General features: G+C 42.6%; 1 protein-coding gene across 1 annotated transcript in view; it reads left to right on the top strand.

Annotated features, from left to right (window-relative positions):
• lrrc17 (leucine rich repeat containing 17) overlaps positions 1-20,600 on the top strand; it is a 31,672-nt gene that overhangs the window by 7,472 nt on the left and 3,600 nt on the right. The window contains exons 2-4 of the mRNA XM_034075096.2: positions 4,390-4,750; positions 6,909-7,404; positions 18,206-18,361. Of these exons, the coding sequence (XP_033930987.1) occupies positions 4,478-4,750; positions 6,909-7,404; positions 18,206-18,361 (925 nt within the window). The 5' untranslated portion in view covers positions 4,390-4,477. The remainder of the gene's footprint in view (positions 1-4,389; positions 4,751-6,908; positions 7,405-18,205; positions 18,362-20,600) is intronic.

Raw genomic sequence — 20,600 nt, 5'->3', positions numbered from 1 at the left:
TAGCTGTGTATGTAATGAAGATCATAGTGTGGGTTGAATCCATTTTCATAACCACTGTCTTTTAACTGATTTAAATGCGGAAACTGGGCTTATTCATCAGAATTTCATATGACTTGACTTGACTTGCTTGACCTGAGCAATGACTTGACTTGATTGACTCTCATCACAGTGACTTGGGACTTGCTTGATACTTGTAGGTCAAGACTTGAGACTTGCTCATGACTTGCACATGTAGGACTTACTCCCACCTCTGCTAAACTGTGAACAGACTGATAAAACTGTCAGCCAAATACAGCACTACATAAAGTGCTGAAGGCTAGACTAAGATTGATGAGATGACCACTTGGACTCACTGAAGTTACTCCTTTTTTCTGTCTGGGATTAAGAACATTGAACAATAAGAACATAACATTTGTCAAATGTATATATATGTAGGCGTGTGGCGCAGTAGGCTAGTGTGTTGGTGTTCGGATCAGGGGAGCACAGGTTCAAACCACACTGCAGTCAGCATGTCGTTGTGTCCCTGAGACACTTCACCCCAAATGGCTCCTGTGGGGATTGCCCACAGTATTGAGTATGTAAGTCGCTGTGGATAAAAGCGTCCAAGTAACATGCAATGTAATATATCTAATGTTAACTAAAGAATTGTACATGTTAATCAAGGTTCAAGGCTTTTATTAGTCATACATACATAGCTACAGTGTAGTTATGACGATGAAAATCTTAGGTCACAAGCTCCTCCAACAGTGCAATGCAATAAAACAGAAACACAGAAGAAATAGTGCAAGTAAATAAAAAATAAAAAATAGTAAAATAGTGAAATAAGAGTCTGATTGACTACGTTAGAGAACTTGTTAAATATCTGATGCTATCTGGAGCTTTGTAAGGCACTTGAGTGCATTGTAAATAACAAAACTAGCCACTTTTTGACGCCGTACATACAGCATTGCTTTAGCCAAATGCTAACCGTATATACTTACATGCACATAAAAAGCAGACAAATCACTTTCTATCTTTTTCTGATTCTTCCCAAATGCTTATTTTTCCATGTTCTAAAATAAGAGACAGATTGCTACCATATGTCATGCCCAGACCAAACTTCATGCTGGTTCAGTACAGATGACAGTGGCAGTAAAACAACAGTCTGCCTAGCATTTAGAGCAACTCCCCTGGGGGAAGTAACTGGAACCCTGAGGGCTTTCTGGTCAATGTCTACAGGCACGGAGACGGGTTTCTTTGGGTTGGCAAAGACTTGCCAGAAGGAGCTGGGGTGGGTAATAATACTAGTAATGGCTAATTTCGAGCTGGTAGGGGCACGATGTCACCCACAGGAATAGGATTGGACTTGTTGGTTGTTCCCAGCTGGAATGTGTCTTGGACCTTCAGGCTGACCGTTGTTAGATATTTCTAAGAAGGGCTAGACTTTTCCTGGTGAGCAGTGCCAGCAATAGTTCAACAGGGTTAGGGAGGGTTCAGTGACTTAAAAGGCAAGTTGATTGATCTCAAAATAAACATATAATGTGCAATAAAAGTGAACAGTTCCATTAAATGTACAATTCAATATTTTAAGTTTGATTGACTTCTGTGGACAAACCCCTGCAGTGCAAAACCTTTTTTAGGCAACAAAACTACTCAATTAGGTTTAGGAAAAGATGGTTGTTTGGGTTATTGGGTTAGTTAAGTAGCTATGTTACATAACCAACCCAAACAACAATCTTTTCCTAGGGTTAGGTTAGGGTTAAGTAGGTATGTTACATAACTGAAGGATGTCACAAGTCAATGTCAACAGCTGTTTCTTGGCCATCCATCCATACACCATAACAATGCAATGTCTTTAGAGGCAGTCCTGCATGTCCTTGCTCACAGTTACATGGTTTATACACAAATTAATTGTTCCAACAGATGACTGTATATCAATGCAGAATCTATTAGCAACAGGACAACAGTTTGGTATGAAAAGCGTCCTGGTTTGGAGTCCAAGTTTATATTAACCTATTACGTTCCAGCAGGCGTTGCTAAAATAATACATATTAACAGTCTGTGCAGAGAGAAAAACAGGCGGAAGCATTGACCAAAATAGAATGTTGTTTCCTAATTATTTAACTTTTTATTAGTTCGTAGACTGAATTCTTGTTTAACAATTAAGTCCTAAAAGGTTTTCTCTGAACTCAAAGTTACTAATCACACTGAAAAACAATGACTTTGGAAAAGAAAGTCCAGATATCGAACGGATACAGCAAAACCCCCAAAAATATTATTTGTTGTTGTTCTTGTTTGTTTTATCGTCTAAGATTGTTTATGAATTGTAATGCAATTCATGCCACACTTTACCCACTAACCTGCACTCGTTACATCACAGTACTGTTTATAAACAACTTGGACCAAACCAAATGAATTGACCTGAAAGCTTTTACTCAGAGGATGTGTCTGGGTTCAAGACCCATGTCCATGCTTTCCACCTCAGTCTGGTCCAGAGTTTGGACTGGCACAAGTCTCACCTGTCTCTCATCAGCCGCACAATCATGCAAGAACATGTGCTTGGTGTTGATGTATGGGACCCATGCACATGAACACATGAACAAATGAATTCTGGTCCCGATGGGTTTGGGGTAGCAGCTCACTAGAAGTGTATTATTCCATGGACGGCTGCAGTGGAGGGGAATCAAACTTTCATGTTCGCTTCATTTGAGACGATTGCAAGTTGGACTGTACTGTCAATGGACTGGAAAGGGTCTCCCCTGGCACATTCTCAGCTGTCTCTGTCTGTCGCTCGCTAACATGCCCAGTCTGTTATTCATAATGGAACGAGACCATCTGCATTGACGGGCTTGTTCCACTGTGTGAGAGTCTGGAAGACTGTGAGGAGGCTGCGGTTTGGTACAGTTGGACTGAGTCAGCATGTGTGTGTGTGTGTGTGTGTGTGTGTGTGTGTGTGTGTGTGTGTGTGTGTGTGTGTGTGTGTGTGTGTGTGTGTGTGTGTGTGTGTGTGTGTGTGTGTGTGTGTGTGTGTGTGTGTGTGTGTGTGTGTGTGTGTGTACAGTGTTCTGGCAAGCATGTGGACCTTGACTTTCTGCTCCTGATCGCACAAGGGACCCATGACTCACAATTTAACCCCTTGTATCCATACGTATCAATAACTCAAGTCTTAGAGTTACCATATTCCCACCATTTGCCAGTACAGATGATAGGACAGCAGGGGTTCAAGGAAGAGAGAGAGAAGAGGCTTGAAAATAATCTTGAGGGAAAAGATGGAAAGCGAAACCTTGGGGTCTGATTAGCTGATTGAAGAAGTTCATTGGATATCCATGAAAGAAAACTGCAACTTTACAACGACCACACTCTAGCCCATAATATGTTAACACGTAACAAATGTCGCTTTTTTCTTTTCCTTCAAACCCCCTATCCTGTTTCCTCACGCTCCACCTCTCCGCTAATTCCTTCAACATGTGCAGTGTTACCATTTAGATGTCGGCAAGTCTCAACATGCCACCATGAGAATTGCCTGTACGTCTGATTACATTTGTAAACACAATTATATTCCTTTTCTTTACCGTTGAACCTTTCAAATATTTCCCTCACAATATAACACTCTGTCCAGCTTTTTATTTTCACCAATCGATAAATCATTTACTATTAGACTGTTTTCTGTTCCATTTTCTGCAATTGTTATTACGTACAATATGGTCGTTTGTAGATTCAAAATGAACTGTAAACTGGTGAAAATGGTGAAAGGGGTAAAAAATGTTTGCATTGTACCCCATAGCTACTTTGCCATTATCATTGCTTGCTAGCTATAGTAGCTCGGACGTGAGCAAACGTGTACACATATTACTATCTCTAAGAAATGACGTGGGCAGAACTTTTCTTTGGTTTTCATCTGTAGTTTTAGGGCAAGGTTTGGTCAAAAGAGGAAGTACGGAAACTATGGACATTTATCAAAAATCGATAAAGAGTTCGTCAGGTCAAACTTCCTGACTTACTTTTATGGCAAATCACTCCAGAGCCTCAACACGAATGTTATCTATCATTCAACCAAGTTAAATATGTATTCATTTCTGACACCTGCCGTTGTTATTGTGTCGTTTGTCAGTCTTGCATTGCCTGCCATCAGAAGTACTTGGGTGACAAAAATGACCAACGGTGAAAGTCACTTTGGTTCATGTCTTACTGGGTTAAGTGAAAGTTCTTCCATAGATTTGGAACACAGGACGAATACAACGAAAAACTTTAATAACACAATTTGTATGTCTACGTTAGCTCCAGTGTAATTAGTCAAACAGAGTTAGCCAGTGCCAGGAAAAAATCCTCCGAAACCCAAAACAAGTCACCAGCAGGGATTGAAGTGACCAAGGGGCCAAACCTCACCTCTGTTTTTCTCTCTGCACACAGCTGTGACGGGCCTCCCGTGTCCCGTCACACCAATCTTCCGACGACAGTCTTCCGAGGTTGACCCGATTACCTCGTCTCCTCTCCCATAATGCGTCTCCTCATCACCCTCCTCCTCTTGCTGCTCCTCCGGTCAGCTGAGCCCCGGAGAGGCCCTCGCTCAGGGGCTGTGGAGAGGGGCGCGAGGAGCCGGGTGCGGGGCAGAGACAGGGCCGGAGTGATGAGACGTCAAACTCAGGAGTGTAAGGAATACATTGAGGCCGGAGAGAAGTACCTGGACTGCCAGGACAGGCAGCTGACGGCCGTGATGCAACACTGGCCTACAGATATTCACCACCTGCTGCTGGCAAGAAATAAGATTCAGGTATAGTGCGCTTTCTACTTCCTCATGGACATTTAAAGAGGCATGACATGTGTGCATTGACTGTAGCAGGGAGACACAACTTACAATAATTAGCAGGTTCTGAGAAAGTCTAGTACAGTTTTATATAACCAGTTCGTAAATAAGCCGACCCTAGCTGGTTGCTAGCATGAGCATCTGCACACCATTTATTTGGAGCAGAGATCAAAGACATATTTTCCTGCTGTGTGAGTGTGTGTGTGTGTGTGTGTGTGTGTGTGTGTGTGTGTGTGTGTGTGTGGTTTGTTTATGACACAGGATATGTGTCACAGGTGTTGAGAGGAACAAAACAAACCGCTTTGCCTGCGAGGTAATAAACAGAGAGTAGACCAATCACTTACAAAAATCCCTCAATTACGGTTAATGGTCGATTTCAAAGAGCTGGTTGTTGAATGAAAGAGTAGTGAAGGAACAAATGAAAAAACAATGGATGTTATTGTATTTCGAGCTAGGTCTTTATAACTTTTTTGTTGGATTTTGCCAAGAACTATAAAACATTATTGCAAAACAACAATCTGATTGTTAAAGCCAACTCATTGTAATTAGGTGCATTGTATTTATGCTTTTGCAATAGGCCTAGGGGCGCCCTACACTTTCAATTGCGGAATAAATCCGGCCTTTGCCTATAAAAAGTTAGCGAACAACGATGTCTTGGACAGTGTTTGACAACCAACTTTTGGTTGAGTGTCACCGTTCTCATGATTCTCATTTGAAATGTCGCAGACAGCTGCCCAGTGCAGACACATTTTGAAAATCGAGCAGCAAAGGAGCCGAATGTCATATATATTGATTGAAAACAAATGTATCTAATTTATCGGTCAATCTAATTCTCATTTCTCTTTGCAGCACTGAAAAGGTTTTGGTTTATTAGAAGCTAATGCACTAGCAGGAGTCGATGTTTTGGGTTACTTGAAGCTGATACACTAGCAACCAGTGGTTGCGTTAGACTTTTTCGTTGTCCATCATTTTGACGGACAGGATCGTAAAATTTCCGTCATAATTCATTATTATCCGTCATTTTGTTTTTCATGTTTTTATGATGAGATGAGACCTATTTATGTTTGAGTACTGAGCAGCAAATGTTCATTCATTCATGTTTTAATGATTCATACAGAACTTTTAAGGGCATGGAGAAAGAAAAGATGAACAGAGACACCGACCGTGTGGTCACTTTTCATGTCAACACGAATATGAATGATTTATTTTATCCTGCACTGACAGCACAGCAGAGGGGGGCTGAGGCCGCTAAAAACACCGCGACCATTGTGCCTAAACAGGCACATATGAACAATGCCATCGTTTTAAACGAGACAATTACAATCAAAATATGAACAAAAAATGTACAAGAACAACTCAATTGACCTGCTGTAGCATGAACGCTGATTTCTGCATCGTCGTGCACCCTGGGACAAATCCGTTACTCATCTTAGCTTCTCTACAGATGTCGCAGAACATTTTGCCATCTTCCCTCCTCGGCCACTTCAACTCTTGCTCCCACTGAACCCGGCACTCCCGCTTGAACTCCTTGCCACTTGCTTGCCCCTCTGCCGCTGGCTGAACGTCATCAGTTTTAGTCTTACTGGCTTGTCCTTCATCCTCCACCGCATCAATCCCTCTTTTCACCTCGTTTATCCACACCATCACAACTACTGGGCTTATTAGAAAAGCTTCGGACGATCAGCTGCCGTGACATTTTGCGATTGCTAAAGCCGGATAAACAACGAGGTAATCAATGAGGTCAAAATCAAGAATAGACAATAGCTACTTAATATACACACACTCGCCACCAACTGGACAGGGGTGTGAATGACTAAATAATAGTTACAGACTACAGTAGAGTACAGTAGATCGCCCTCAGTCGACCTGGCCACTAAGGATGTAATATAATGTGGGCCGCTGGTGGACATTTGGGCGCTGTTCCGAGTTGTGTTCAAATCCGTCATTGTTAGAACAAATCTGTCATTGATGGAAAATATTCGGTTAACGCGACCTCTGCTAGCAACAGTCCATGTTTTGGGTGATTTGAATCTAATGTCGTTGCAGGGTCCTTGCTATTCTGAGTTTGTATCATCATAGTTGATTGCACCTATTGTAAATCACAATCATTCTCGTCTCCCCTTAGGTTTTGCGGGACAACATGTTCTCCCAGTTCTCCCAGCTGAAAAGCCTGGACCTGCAGCAGAACCACATCTCGATGGTGGAGGACGGAGCGTTCTCCGGCCTCTCAGCGCTCACCACCCTGCTCCTCCAGCACAACCGTCTGAAGACCGCCACCGAGGAGGTCCTGCTGCCTCTGCCCCGCCTCACCTACCTCCGTCTCTACGACAACCCCTGGAGCTGCAACTGCCAATTGGACAGCCTGGTCAGGAACATTCAGGTGCCTAGCAACCGCAACCTGGGCAACTACGGCAAGTGCGCGCAGCCCCTGTCGCTGATGGGCAAGAAGCTGAAGGGGCTGAAGGTGGAGACGTTGTGCTCCGGAGACAACCAGGTGGACAGGAACCAGGACGGCAGACAGGGGGCGGGACTAAGGCCTAAGCCAACCAAAAAGACAGAGGCCACGTCCATGTGCCACACCTACATGTTCCCCAAACCTCTGCTGGACTGCGGCAACAAAGGTGAGACTGTCACTGTATCACACATTCACATAACTGTATTAGGTTAGTTGAAAGCAATCATATTAAGGGTCACCTATTATATCAACATGTGTCCCCTAAAGAGATTCTGAAAGTTTCAGGAACAAAGATTCTCTCTCTTTTTGTCCTGATCCATTTCTATAAAAACCTGTCTGAAAATGAGCTGATCAGATTTTGGCCACTTTATGATGTCATAACGATGTGTTGGCTTGTGTAACCATTAGCCAATCAGGAACCAAGGTAACCCCCCCCCCCCCCCCCCTTATCACCTGAATCTCCTCTAGAGCACCTTTGAGTTCTTTCTAACCAAATGTCTCTCAGAGGGGCGTGGGGAGGGGCTCCTTATTTTCATCTAAAGTAACAGACAGAGAATCAGCACTTTGGAAACATGGCTGAAACAGAGGGGATTATGGGTAATGCTGCAATGATCTGTTCGATGTTTGGAGCCAAACACTTCAGAGACATGTTCTGTATATATCTGAGACTTAATATATTAATGAAAAACAGTATAATAGGGGACCTTTGAAACAACTTAAATATGAGGTGAGGTAAACTCACACAAAGACCCACTTCTATTTTTCCTGCATTTTTCATTTGCAGCCAAACCCATGTGAGATCAACCAGTGTCACTTTGTGGTAAACTGTAGCTTGTCTTTTTCGATGGTTACCATGTGTGACAGGTTTCCTGGCAAACATTTCAATAACAGCTAGACTGCCCTGGCAGAGGAATACCTTGGATAAAAGGTACATTTGTTAGGTTTGCTCAGCACTCTGTCGTGGAGAGTCTTGCTTGCTTTTCAAGTGAAATTGGGAACGAGAATTAGATTCTGTCAGATGTTTTGGTTACAGCAACAGTGAGCGAGATGTGTGTGTGTTTGCCACGTGGTGTGTGAGAGAGAAGGTCTCATAGTCTTAGCCTGTCCTTTCAAGTTAAAAGCTATCATCTCCTACCTTCTGTTTTGCATTGTTTGGCGGTTTGATAAGTAGCATTTTGAAGCATTTGAGTTAATGTTTAGACAGTCAGGAATGGGGTTCAGTACCCCTCACATTTCCTTTACTTAAGCCCCGGACACACCAAGCCGATGTTGGCCGTCGATGGGCATCAGGCCGACAATGAGCGTCGACATGCCCTACTCAGATTGGTGTGTCCTGCACCGTCGTACCGTTTCAGCCGTGCCGACGCCTTTTCGGCCGAATTCAACAAGTCGAATCGGTGGGCAAGTCGGTAAGAGGCTGTCGTCAAAATAAATCACTCTGATTGGCTGTTCAGCTAGCGAGTCAGTGCATGAGAAGCAAAACGGAAGTGAGGGACCCAAACAAACTATTAAGAACGCACATCTGAGATTTCCTTTAACTCCAGCTCTCGACTCAGGTTCGGGAAAGCCCCGTGAGCTTCTCGCTGTAGAGTGAAAATGGAACGCACACGCTATTTGTTGTTTGTTTATATCACGCAGTCTGTTCTTCTTCTCTCGGTTATCACGCAGTCTGTCTTCCGGTTGTTGCCTCTTTTGAATGACGAATACACACTACCGCCGCCTGCTGGTTAGGAGAGGTATTGCCACTCACGCATGCGCAGTTCGTACGTGCAACTTGGCCGTCGGCTGAAGTCTTTACGGTGTGTTCCAGTGCGACACATGGCCAGGACGCAGAGACGCGACGCGACAGTCGGGGTCCGTCTGTGTCAGTTCTTTGGTGTCAGCTTGGTGTGTCCGGGCCTTTAGGGTTAGGGTTAGGGTTAGGGTTTTCTTGTGTTCAATAGGGCAGTTATTTATGGTGGCCAACAGCCCAAATGTACCAAAACACATCTTCACCAACTTCACTAAAAGTGCTGCAAATAAAAAAACACAACGATTATAAAGTTGGCCGAGAATCATTATCACTGGAAACGTACCTAAAATGTAAGTTTTATTGGTTTATTTTAACAATGTTATGTGAGTGTTTCTGGCCGTTGTAGTGAGTTGTCGTGAATAACTGTTGACCACCAGTTATTACCACCAGCAACTTAACTTGTTCGTTAGTTCAGTTTAACAAGGAGTCAGTATGACTAGAATGCTTCAGAAAAGATGGGAATAGTCAGTCAGGGGAAGGAGGGAGCAGCTCTTCCAGTTTTCACATCTGGTTCCCATTGTGTAAAAATACCTCTATGTGACTTCTAGCATAAAAGCTGTAACTCAGCTGTAGCTCAGAGCTCCATACAACTTTGTGTCAGTGTTGTTTTCAAATACAGGCTGGAGGGATGAATGACAGTTTCTGATTTTTTGCACACGGATCATTTTTTGGGTACTTGGGTACAATGTGGGGTCTTTCATTCTTGGTTGCTCTCTCATCTTCTCCCTTTCATCTCTTCTTCTTTCGTTGACACCCAAATAGCATCCCGTGTCAACACCGAACTGAATGATTGCCTATGTCCATGTTTTAGAGGAGTGGTTCTCAAACTGTGGTCCGCGGACCACTGGTGGTCCGCGAGGGTACTGCAGGTGGTCCGTGGAAAAAAGCTAAATAAAATCCACTTTTTATTATTAAGGATTTTCGGTCGCATTGACCCGAAGACACATTTTGAGCTGTATACACTGTCGGAAAGAGGAGATTCCTAGCTTTCTAATGATATCAGGCAGTGGGGTAGTGGTCGTTGGGCTCATCGGACATTTATGAGAGAAAATCTCTAATGTCCGAGTGCAAGTGAATGCACCACAAGACACGAGCCTTGTAACCCCTCCCCCGTCCTGTTCAAAATAATTTGAACAGGACGGCGCAAAACGAGAAGCATCCGGACCCAAGTAGACGGAAGGAACAAGGTATTTGTGGTCTACAATGACAGAGACAAACATCGATGAGACAGTTAATTAATGTACTTATTGCAGCAGTCTGTATACATTTGATACCCCTGGTCTAAGAGTGAAACAAACTAATTCAGTTATTGTCCAGTTAAAATGCATTCAATTATGTCTGCCATCTTATATATTTATATTTAAGGCTTTACTGATTTAAAAAAATAATGAATAAAACAACACGTCCCTGCGGTGTGAATATCGCGCATGCGCATATCGCGGTTATCGCCATGACACGGTATATCGTTCAGCCCTAGTGTCCATGGTTTTGAGTCTGTGTGTGTTGAACGCAGCGCCGTCTGCTTTTTGCAGCACAGTAACTAAAGCATACCGGTAGTTTTTTGTAGACCTGTCTGTCCGTTTTGTGAGTGCACTGCGCGTGTGCGCACTTGTGGCATTGTTTGGGATGACCTAATTAAAATACCGTCCGCCGTCCTCTTTGAGAAACATACACAACGCAGACAGACACCGGTCACAAAAGTATCAGATAGGCTTCAATTTACTTTTGATTGTCTATAATTTACGGTGGCCCTGAAGTGCAAGACACCACAGCATTTCACAAAACACCGCAGCAATTCAGAAAACACCACAGCATTTCACATTGGACGGAAAGGGTATTCCTTACGGAGAACACTTCTTGTTTGTGATTGGACAGAGCCAGCCAGAGAAGCACTGCTGTGATTGGTTGTTTTTGCTGCCAGTCAAGAAATTACGCTTCGTGATTGGCCTAACACATCAGCCGTTAGCCGTTAGCACACACTCAGAGCTCACAGCTCCTCATATCTGTTCAGAAACTGGACAAAAGTTAAACATGTACAAACCACAGACTGTCTATGTCATGGTGAATACAGTCGCTGCTTTATTTATGTCTGTATGACGTTGTTGTGAGCGTGGACGGAGCAGCTACAGGTTAGTTTAGCCTGATGGATCCGATTCCTGATGGATCCGCCCCCTCTCCAGCGTCTTGTTTGAATGACAGGAGTAAACACAGAATTCATGCTTTATTCATTCATGGTTTTTAAGGGGCTTATCTCCATGTAAATACTATGGTAGACCACCCAATATTCGCATCGCTCTAATCGCTCGAGTTTCACCGCGACTGTCAGCTGTGTTTACTCCTGTCATTCAAACAAGAGGCCCTGGAGAGGGGGCGGGGCGTATCTCCATGTAAATCCTATGGGAGATACCAACTACAACAAAATGAACATATTTGACCGTGATTTAATTGTAATACACGTTTCAAAGTGATGCCGAAGTAACTACATACTGATAACAGTTAGTAAAAACCATGAATTAACGCTTTGACAAGTCTGCAGACAGGCGGCAGGCGAAAAGCTTTTAAAATGCGTGTTTTCAGAATGGAATCGGATCCATCAGGCTAAACTAAGCTGTAGCTGCTCCGTCCACACTCACAACAACGTCATACAGACATAAATAAAGCAGTGACTGTATTCGCCATGACATAGACAGTTTGTGGTGTGTACATGTTTAACTTTTGTCCAGTTTCTGAACAGATATGAGGAGCTGTGAGCTCTGAGTGTGTGCTAACGGCTGATGTGTTGGAACATATTGCGCTGTCGGGCGTTGACCAATCACGAAGCGTCATTTCTTGACTGGCAGCAAAAACAACCAATCACAGCAGTGCTTCTCTGGCTGGCTCTGTCCAATCACAAACAAGAAGTGTTCTCCCTAAAGGAATACCCTTTCCGTCCAATGTGAAATGCTGTGGCGTTTTGCACTTCAGGGCCACCGTAATAATTAACTATAAAAAAATATCGGCGTTTTAACACTACGTTTATATATGTACTTATTTATATGGTTTGCATATGAGGTGGTCCGCGAAAACCCTTGATAATAAATAGTGGTCCGCATAAACAAAAAGTTTGAGAACTCCTGTTTTAGAGTAAGTGGGCTACCCGGATTAAAAGACCAATTGAATGAACGTATAAATGGAGAGCTTATGCCTTTCATTGAAAGAAATCCGCCACAGGGCCAAAACAACACACAATGCAGCATCTGTGTTGTGCAAATGCTCGAGGAAGCTTTTAACATATTTTCCTAGTTTATTTTTCTCTACAGTAATGCTTTTGAATCGATTCTTTATCTGAACCACTATAGGGTTTCTCTGTTTTTCACACAGGCTGATGAACTCATCCACCTCTTTCCCTGAGATTCTTTTGCACGATAATAACTCTCCACATCCTGCCCCCTAAACCATGCCCCACCATGAAAGTGATATGCGATGTGTGGGTTTTCCTCAACATACTGCAGCTGTTACACATGACATTAGATAAGTGTTGTTTTGTGCTTTTGATTCGCACATACATTGTAAGCCGGGGCCCGTTGAGTATTTCCATTTTGTTGTTTTCACTGCGCTGCCTTACAGCTCCAATGTTTTCATTAGCTCACTTCAGCTTAGTTTAGCTGTCAGAGTGAAATCTAATCACAGGTATATTATATAATTGCCCTACACATTCAGCATTCTCCTCCACTTGCAGAAATGCTAGCAGTTTGCCAAGCTTTGGCACGGTATAGCCTTTTAAAATCGCTTATAATAACATCTAAATGGATATTAAATTGCCTTCTCTTAGTTAACTTTCATTATTCAATATTTCGTAAGACCACCCACCTCTCTCAGACTATATGGAGCGTGACCCTGCTGCCTCCAAGTTCCCATGAACTTGAAAGCATAAATCATTTGCAAATGGGATTCTTTAATATGCTTATGATCTCAAATGTGACATCCATATTTGATAGCTTGCATCCCACTTCTTCTGCTTTGCATTAGTTGTCACTTTGGTATAATTCTACGTCCATTTCTACTGCCCACAAGCTCATTCATGTGCATGGCTGATCATGTGAGCGTGTACAACATGAACAGTAAAGGTCAAAAACTCCATAGGGTACCTATAATTTGTGTTTAATTGATGGTAATGTCATTAAATATAGCTTCATCATCAGCATGATTGCTAATTATTATGGTGGCAAAATATCAACTAAAATAATTAAGCTCGTAAAACCTGATTGGATTATAAATCCACCAAGGAACCTGACAAAATCATCTGAATGTCACTGGTCAAAACCACAACGAATCTGTAAGGTCAATGAGGATGAGTGGAACAAACATGGTTCTCTTTCAGATGGGATTGAAAAACAAACGGGGGTGGGGGGGCGTATGAAAAACCCGAGTGGAAACATATTCTTATCCCTCCGTCTCCATACCCTACGTCTCCCTCACTCTGGTTTGAAAGCTTTCATTAGAGGTGAACCACAGCAGATTTCAAGCTCCAACTCATTTTCACTGGAATTCAATGCTACACAAAGTGGCTGGAGTTAATATGGGAATATTTAAGGGCTGTGTTACTCAAAGATGGGACGTGGACTTTAGTGCTGTGGCAACATGTGCCTTCAAATGACTTCTGTTCAAATCTCTGTTATACAAACACCGATGACGTTTAGTATTCTCACTAAGACACTCGTTTGCAACTGCTTTTTTTAACCTACATAGAAGCTTCAGACGTTCAGGAGTGGGTTACGTTAGATGTTATGACCGAAATACTTAGACTTATTCTTGCACCACTTCTATATTGACTACCATACGCCATCACAGGCAACATAGAAAAATAGAATTGGGAAAGATGAAACCCTCTTTAATGGTCACACATGCAGAGCACACAGCACACACAGTGAAATGTGGCCTCGGCATTTAACCCATCCTAGTACCAGGAGTCTAGTACTAGGAGCAGTGGGCAGCTATTGTACAGCGCTAGACTTGCCAAAACAGGCTAAAACACAAGTCACATTAATGTATAAAGTATAAAGTCATATTAGTGTATGAAATGACTGAAAAAAGCCTCTCTGTTCAGGAGGTCATGAAATCCTTGGTTTCCGATGTAACATAAATCCTCCCTATAAACTCCAGCTTGCAGCAGTAAAGTGACTCATGTATATGGTGAGTTGGCTGCTTCCCAGTCACACAAAACAACACCCTTGATATTACTGTTAGTCCCTGGCCCCAGCGGGCAGTTAGTCAGCAGAAAAATAATAATCCTCCATCATTTCAGTGGGTGGCAAAGGTAGAGAGTGTGAAATGAGAAAGAGGACAGTGGCTCTCACAAGAAAACGTGGATGAGAAGGGTAACACATTCAATATGAACGTATTAATTGCAGCACATCTGGTGGCTTAAATTGTTAAGAAAACAGAAAATAATTTTAAACCTTAAAGGTGGGGTAGGTGATTTTGGAGAAACCAGTTCCAGTGCGTTAGAATTAGAAAATATAGAGCTGGAGTCTGAAAAGTACAGGTTTTTCCTGTTCACACCGCAGAGGCGCCATCTCTTAGCTCCGGAGTCCGGTTCACTTCCAGCTCCAACTAATTGTCGGTCGAGAGGCAAGAGCTTCGGAGCTAAGAGGCGGCGTCGCTTACGTCTCTCTTACGTCGAGGCGGGTTGAAGTAGATGCTGAAGACCACAAAGAAGTCTTGCATTTCGCATGTGATGTTTGTAAAGTTCCAAGTAAAGTCGTCCCTTGTAAAGTCGTCCGATGCCTTCCATTTCGTTTCGTAAGAGGATGACCAAAGCGAACAGCGCTTCAATACAATCGGCCATTGTTGTTGTTGTCGTTACTTTAGCCAGGCCGGCTCAGATGATTGGTCGTGCTTTTTACAGTACTACGGCTTCTACAGATGACATTTTTTTATGTATTTTTTGTCAAAGCACTTCAGATATTCGTTGCTATCGGGATGTTAAGAGCATTCCATGGAATATAACAAAAAGTGTATCTCGAGCCGGTTTCTCAAACTTACCTACCCCACCTTTAAGCTGTGTGTCTAAAACTAAATGTCACGGCACTATAAAGTGATCATGTCAGCACAGTAAAATAATTAACTGCTTCCCTTTCCACTGTCAAAACTGAATAAAGCATATTGCACCACCTGCTCCAGAAGAACAGTACAATTGCACAAAGGAAATATATCTTATACAGCTGAGCGTCACATAGAAAATATGGTGAAAAGAAACACACATTTTGGGTACGTGCGATTAAAAAGCATTGTTCACCCTTTCAAAAAAAGCATAAATAGATATACTGTATGTCTAGAATAATGTTTTGCACGTTTTGCTTTACATTTACTGCAACGCTTAAACCTTATGTTCTACTAATGCACAGCCTACATTTAGTTAGGCCTATGGTTGGGACTGCATATAGTCCAAACTACATTTAAAGCAGATGTGTTGTTAGACGAAACACACGGATTTCCTCAGGTAGTAGAAAAGTACTTCTTTGTTGGACAGAATATTTGAGGACAGATGTTCCAATAATGATTCTGCCAGATTCAGTGAAAAAAAAAGCCACGTTTTGAATAAATGACTTGAATAAATCTCTTTTCCTGACATGTTCTCTCTCTCTCTCTTGAAGCAGGAAAGAGCCTAACGCTTTATCTTAAGGATTTGCCCCGTTAAAAATCACAAGATGCCCAAAAGACCCCTAAAAAACCGTCCTGAACACACGTTTAAGCTACAGGAAGCAATGAATAAAAACACAGATTTAAGTCTTATCCCGTGTGTGGCTTAGATTTAAGAAACAATAGTCACAAACCAGACTTTTTGTCACCACTACTGCCACAGATACTTGTGTCATCATCACTGAAAACACAGCGTAGGAGATTATCCTGATCAGTGTAAAACACAGAAGACCACAGATGTGTTTCTCTTGGACAGAGAGGATCTGTCTTTGGTTGATTTCTCACATGGGAGCCTGGAAATGTCAGTCTTATGAAAGAGAGCCAGCATTTTTCTAATCTTGGACAAAGCTGCGGACACATGTAGACCGGCATGTACACATGGGAAGGGTGGGAATCCCTTTAGACCTCTCATAGTGGAAGACCTTTGAAAGAAGTGTCTCGAAAGTCCAAATGTCTCTACCTGCTGCACAGCGATCCGCCATCTCCGTCAAGTAATCAATCGCATTGTAATTATTTAACCCGATATCACAGATTACACATTTGTGACTTGATATACAGACAATAACTCTCTCCCTATTATTAAACACAAAAGAACCCATCGACACCAACAGCAAACCAGAACTCAAATACATACAAGACCAATCAAAAGGCAAGACGCAACTGGGAAGGCGAGGGGCCAGGTGAACACAATCAGATAATCAGGGAAATGAGACTTGAGACAGGGGCTGAAGTCGAATAGTCCATTTAGCTCAGGAACCTTCCTAAAGGAGTGAAATAACCCCGTGACGTTTCACTCAGAGGTCAAGGAATAGACGATAGGGTTAGCACTTAGGAGCTGATCTTTGGACTATTCGACTGCAGCCAGGGGGTGAACACCTTTCAAAGTAACAGGAAAACAGACTGACTGTGACAATTCAAACGAAAACAAAGAATAAACCGACCGTGACAGCTTTACAGTGTGTACAGAATACAACACCCTCTGGCCTCAAGACCCCAGCGGCGTAAAAGGAAAAACTCCCAAGAAACCCCACAAATAACAGGGAAGAAATGTGAGAAGAGGATGGATCCCTCTCCAAAGACATACAGATATGCAATAGGTGGCCAGTGTGAAGATTTGAAAAGATAATAAACTTACAATAAAGACAGTCCAAATGTTAGAAAAGATAAACAGTCCAAGTGGATGTCAACAATCTATCTAAAAACAACAACTCATGATCCGGACATACTGTCCATGTAGAACCACTAATAACCGTGCTGCATTCTGGGAACGCAATTCGCAGTAGGGTATGAGGTCTTTAAGATGGCTCACCATTAAGGGCTTTTGTAGGCATTACATGACTACAACAATAAGTACATTTCCTCAGCGCATTGCTACATCTGTTCACGCTGTGTGTCCTCTGAGTGCAATTATATTATCTTCCAGTCAGTGTTGATTAATGGCACCATGCCTCCTCCTTTGTAACTAACTACATCTGCGGCAGTAAACTGCATAAAGACGGCGACATCTGCGCTATAAAAGTGCCACGAGAATCCTTAGTGGTACAGTCTGTGTAAAAAAACACATGCAGGAAACTCGTTGTAACCCTTGTACGCATGGAAGCTCAGTCACTTACATATCACACAGTCTTCTTCATTTAGAAGACAAATCAGTGATTTTCCATCAAAATAAACACCTCAGCGCATGCCACCCACGTGTGTTTCCTCTCATCTGCAACCCCTACGAAACGCTTAAAAAACGATCGCCATATGTTTATTTTCATCCTCAGTTTTAAACAGAAGTGGGCTCCGATTCAGACAAACGGACACTGCAGGTGAAACGAGTTTAAAGACTGTGGGAGGCAATTTAAAATCCATAAAAATGTTTCTTTTTCTCTTATTGTTTCTTACTTGAAAAGGTTTATCGCTACTGCCAAAAGTGGAATTGTGGAATGATGGGTCGTAGCTTGAATCTGGATCGATTTGTCCCCAAATAATGTAGATTCAAGTTCTGTTTTATCTTTGAGACAAATGTGTTGACAGAATCTTTATTCCAGCCGTCTCAACAGGATGATTGAATAGCATTTGGGAAATGTGTTCCAGTCTGGGACGCCAGAGAGGATCTGTTATCGACACGGGAACATGTAGAAATGGCTGTTACATACATTAGGGTGAGATGTTGGGAAATATTTGTGAGGCTGAAAACACTGGAAGCTATTAGAAACACACACTCGCCCAGGCACAGGAGAGACATACTGTAATGCATGCTGTCGCACTCGACTCCATCTTGAACAAGTTAAATGTTGCACACAACCCACACAACATCTTGAAAATGATGTAAAATAATAGGATTTTCAGCTTTTGTGTAGGTTCTGGAGTTTTGCACCTTAGTGGTGCACATCTGCCTCGATCCTGTGAAGCAGCAGGACTTCAAAATCTTTGCAAAAACACGGCGATAAAGTTGATTTTACAGTTCACGAGAACTTATCTAAGTCTGGCTTTTTTTTCTTCTTTGCAGATTTGAATAACATCCCATCTGACCTGCCGTCCGACCTGGTGAAGATGGATCTGTCCCGAAACACCATCAAACATCTCAGGCCCAAACAGTTCCTGCTGTCCAAAGACCTCAAGCTGCTCAACCTGAGCAGCAACAGCCTGCAACGTATCGACAAAGGTAACACAACCGACCTCACACACACACACACACACACACACACACACACACACACACACACACACACACACACGCACACGCACGCGCACACGCACACGCACGCACACACACACACACACACACACACACACACACACACACACACACACACACACACACACACACACACACACACACACATTTCCTGGAGACTTATCCTAACCTTAACCATAACCAACACATGCCTAACCCTTAACCTTACTCTAACCCTCATGAGGACCTCCATGTTGTCCCCTTAAGGGAGGCGAGTCCCCACACGTGAAAGTGTAAACAGATTTAGGTCCCCACAAGTATAGTAATGCTAGGCCACACACACACACACACACACACACACACACACACACACACACACACACACACACACACACACACACACACACACACACACACACACACACACACACACACACACACACACACACACACACACACACACACACACACACGCAGACACACACACACACACACACACACACACACACACACACACACACACACACACACACACACACACACACACACACACATACACACGCATTATGCCATGGTCATACCGTAATAAACCGTATTTAATTTCACGTCCATATTTACCTGTATTCCTAGCTGGCAACTTAAGTGGCTGTAGTTTTAATGACAGGTGCTAAGGAGGAAGCTTATGTGAAGTAAAAGAAAGTGAGATGTTGCCGTGTGAACCATTGACTTATTTTCACTTTTCACAAGTAAAACTAAATTGCATGACACACCTAAAGAGGACATTCTGCTCCTTTCCAGGCTCATAATGTATGTTGTGCCTCTACTGTGAAATGTGTACATGCTTTAATGTTGAAAAAGGTATTTTTCATACTGCCTGCTGCAGCACTTCTTTTCACCATACAACTCCCAACCTTTCTCTTCTGCCAAGTACACAATGTTTTTGGTTCTGTTGATTCGGTTTTAGTTTGTTTGTCAGCGTGATTAAGAATGTCATGGGCCAAGAAAGACTCCATTACATCTTTGAGCTGATCCAATTCAGGAGCAGTGCCCTTCTAGTTAAAATGCTACTGGTGATGGAGAGCAACACACAGACTTTCCTTTGTCACCAGACAAAGAGACTGGGAACAGCTGGGTTGATTTAGACAAGGTATGCGAGAATTTCATTCGAGGAACATAATTGTTTAAGAGATCTGTCACACTGAAGCAGAATATCTACTCTGATTAGTGATTCTGCCTCAGCTCTACCCCTATTAAAAAGTGCAGACTCGTTACTCTCCGCAGGCTAATGATGTCTGGCTCATGTCTTCCTGCCCAGGGACATCCTTTTTTAAATCCTTGTTTCCTTCATTACCCTGCAACACATGTAAACACTCTGCTGGAGCTACCCCCGTGTGTCCAAGACTATTTGGAAAGTGAATGAGAAACTCTGTGTAATGCTGAGAGCTTGTGATGACATGTGGCCTTCATCATGGTTGCTCCTTACTGTAGCTATGCGAGTGAAATAAAAAGAGCTTACAATCGTTTTCAAGAGGTTGTTTATCTTTCACTCATGCTTCCTTTTCACTTGTCTCATTGTCTGGCAGAGTGGGGTGTTTGTAATAGATATTTGCATTTGTCTTTCATTGTTGGTTTTGGCCGATTTTTGTGCCAGATTGCTGCGGTTTTCCTAATCCCGAAATAGACAAAACAATCATTTAGAGTAGACTGTCACAAGAGAATACGGTATATTTGAAGCTCAATTGAAGCCATTTTCCTTCTACGACATTTTAGAAATTCTCAATCTTGAACCGAAAACCACGGTGGCCGACGGGTGAAACACACTTTCGAAAATAATGAAAATATAAAAACACAAATGTGCCAAAACACATGCAGGTGAAGAAATATCTTCACCATCTTGATGAAACATGCGCACCATGTGTTAAAGCACTGCATAAAAAAAATGCTGCAAATTCAAAACGCTGCAAGAAGCCTAAAACACAACAGAAAGGGGGGACACTAAAATGCGAAAAAAGCGGGGACTGGATCGCTTGTTGACGTCATGGGATTATTAAGATAACAAACTATCACTGTTGGTAGAGTAAGTCTGTTTCATAATTGTAAAGTTGTATCAGTATATTTGAAATGACTAGGTTAGCTATACGTTAGCTAGCTTACAGCAGATCTGCAATACTATCAGAAGGAATCATGTGATGAAATTGTTAAAATTAGCCGATAAAACGTATATTTT

This window comes from Pseudochaenichthys georgianus, chromosome 23, assembly GCF_902827115.2.
Source record: "Pseudochaenichthys georgianus chromosome 23, fPseGeo1.2, whole genome shotgun sequence".
NCBI lineage: Eukaryota > Metazoa > Chordata > Actinopteri > Perciformes > Channichthyidae > Pseudochaenichthys > Pseudochaenichthys georgianus.
The sequence above is the reverse complement of the archived record's forward strand: the minus strand, read 5'-3'. Positions and strand labels throughout refer to the sequence as shown.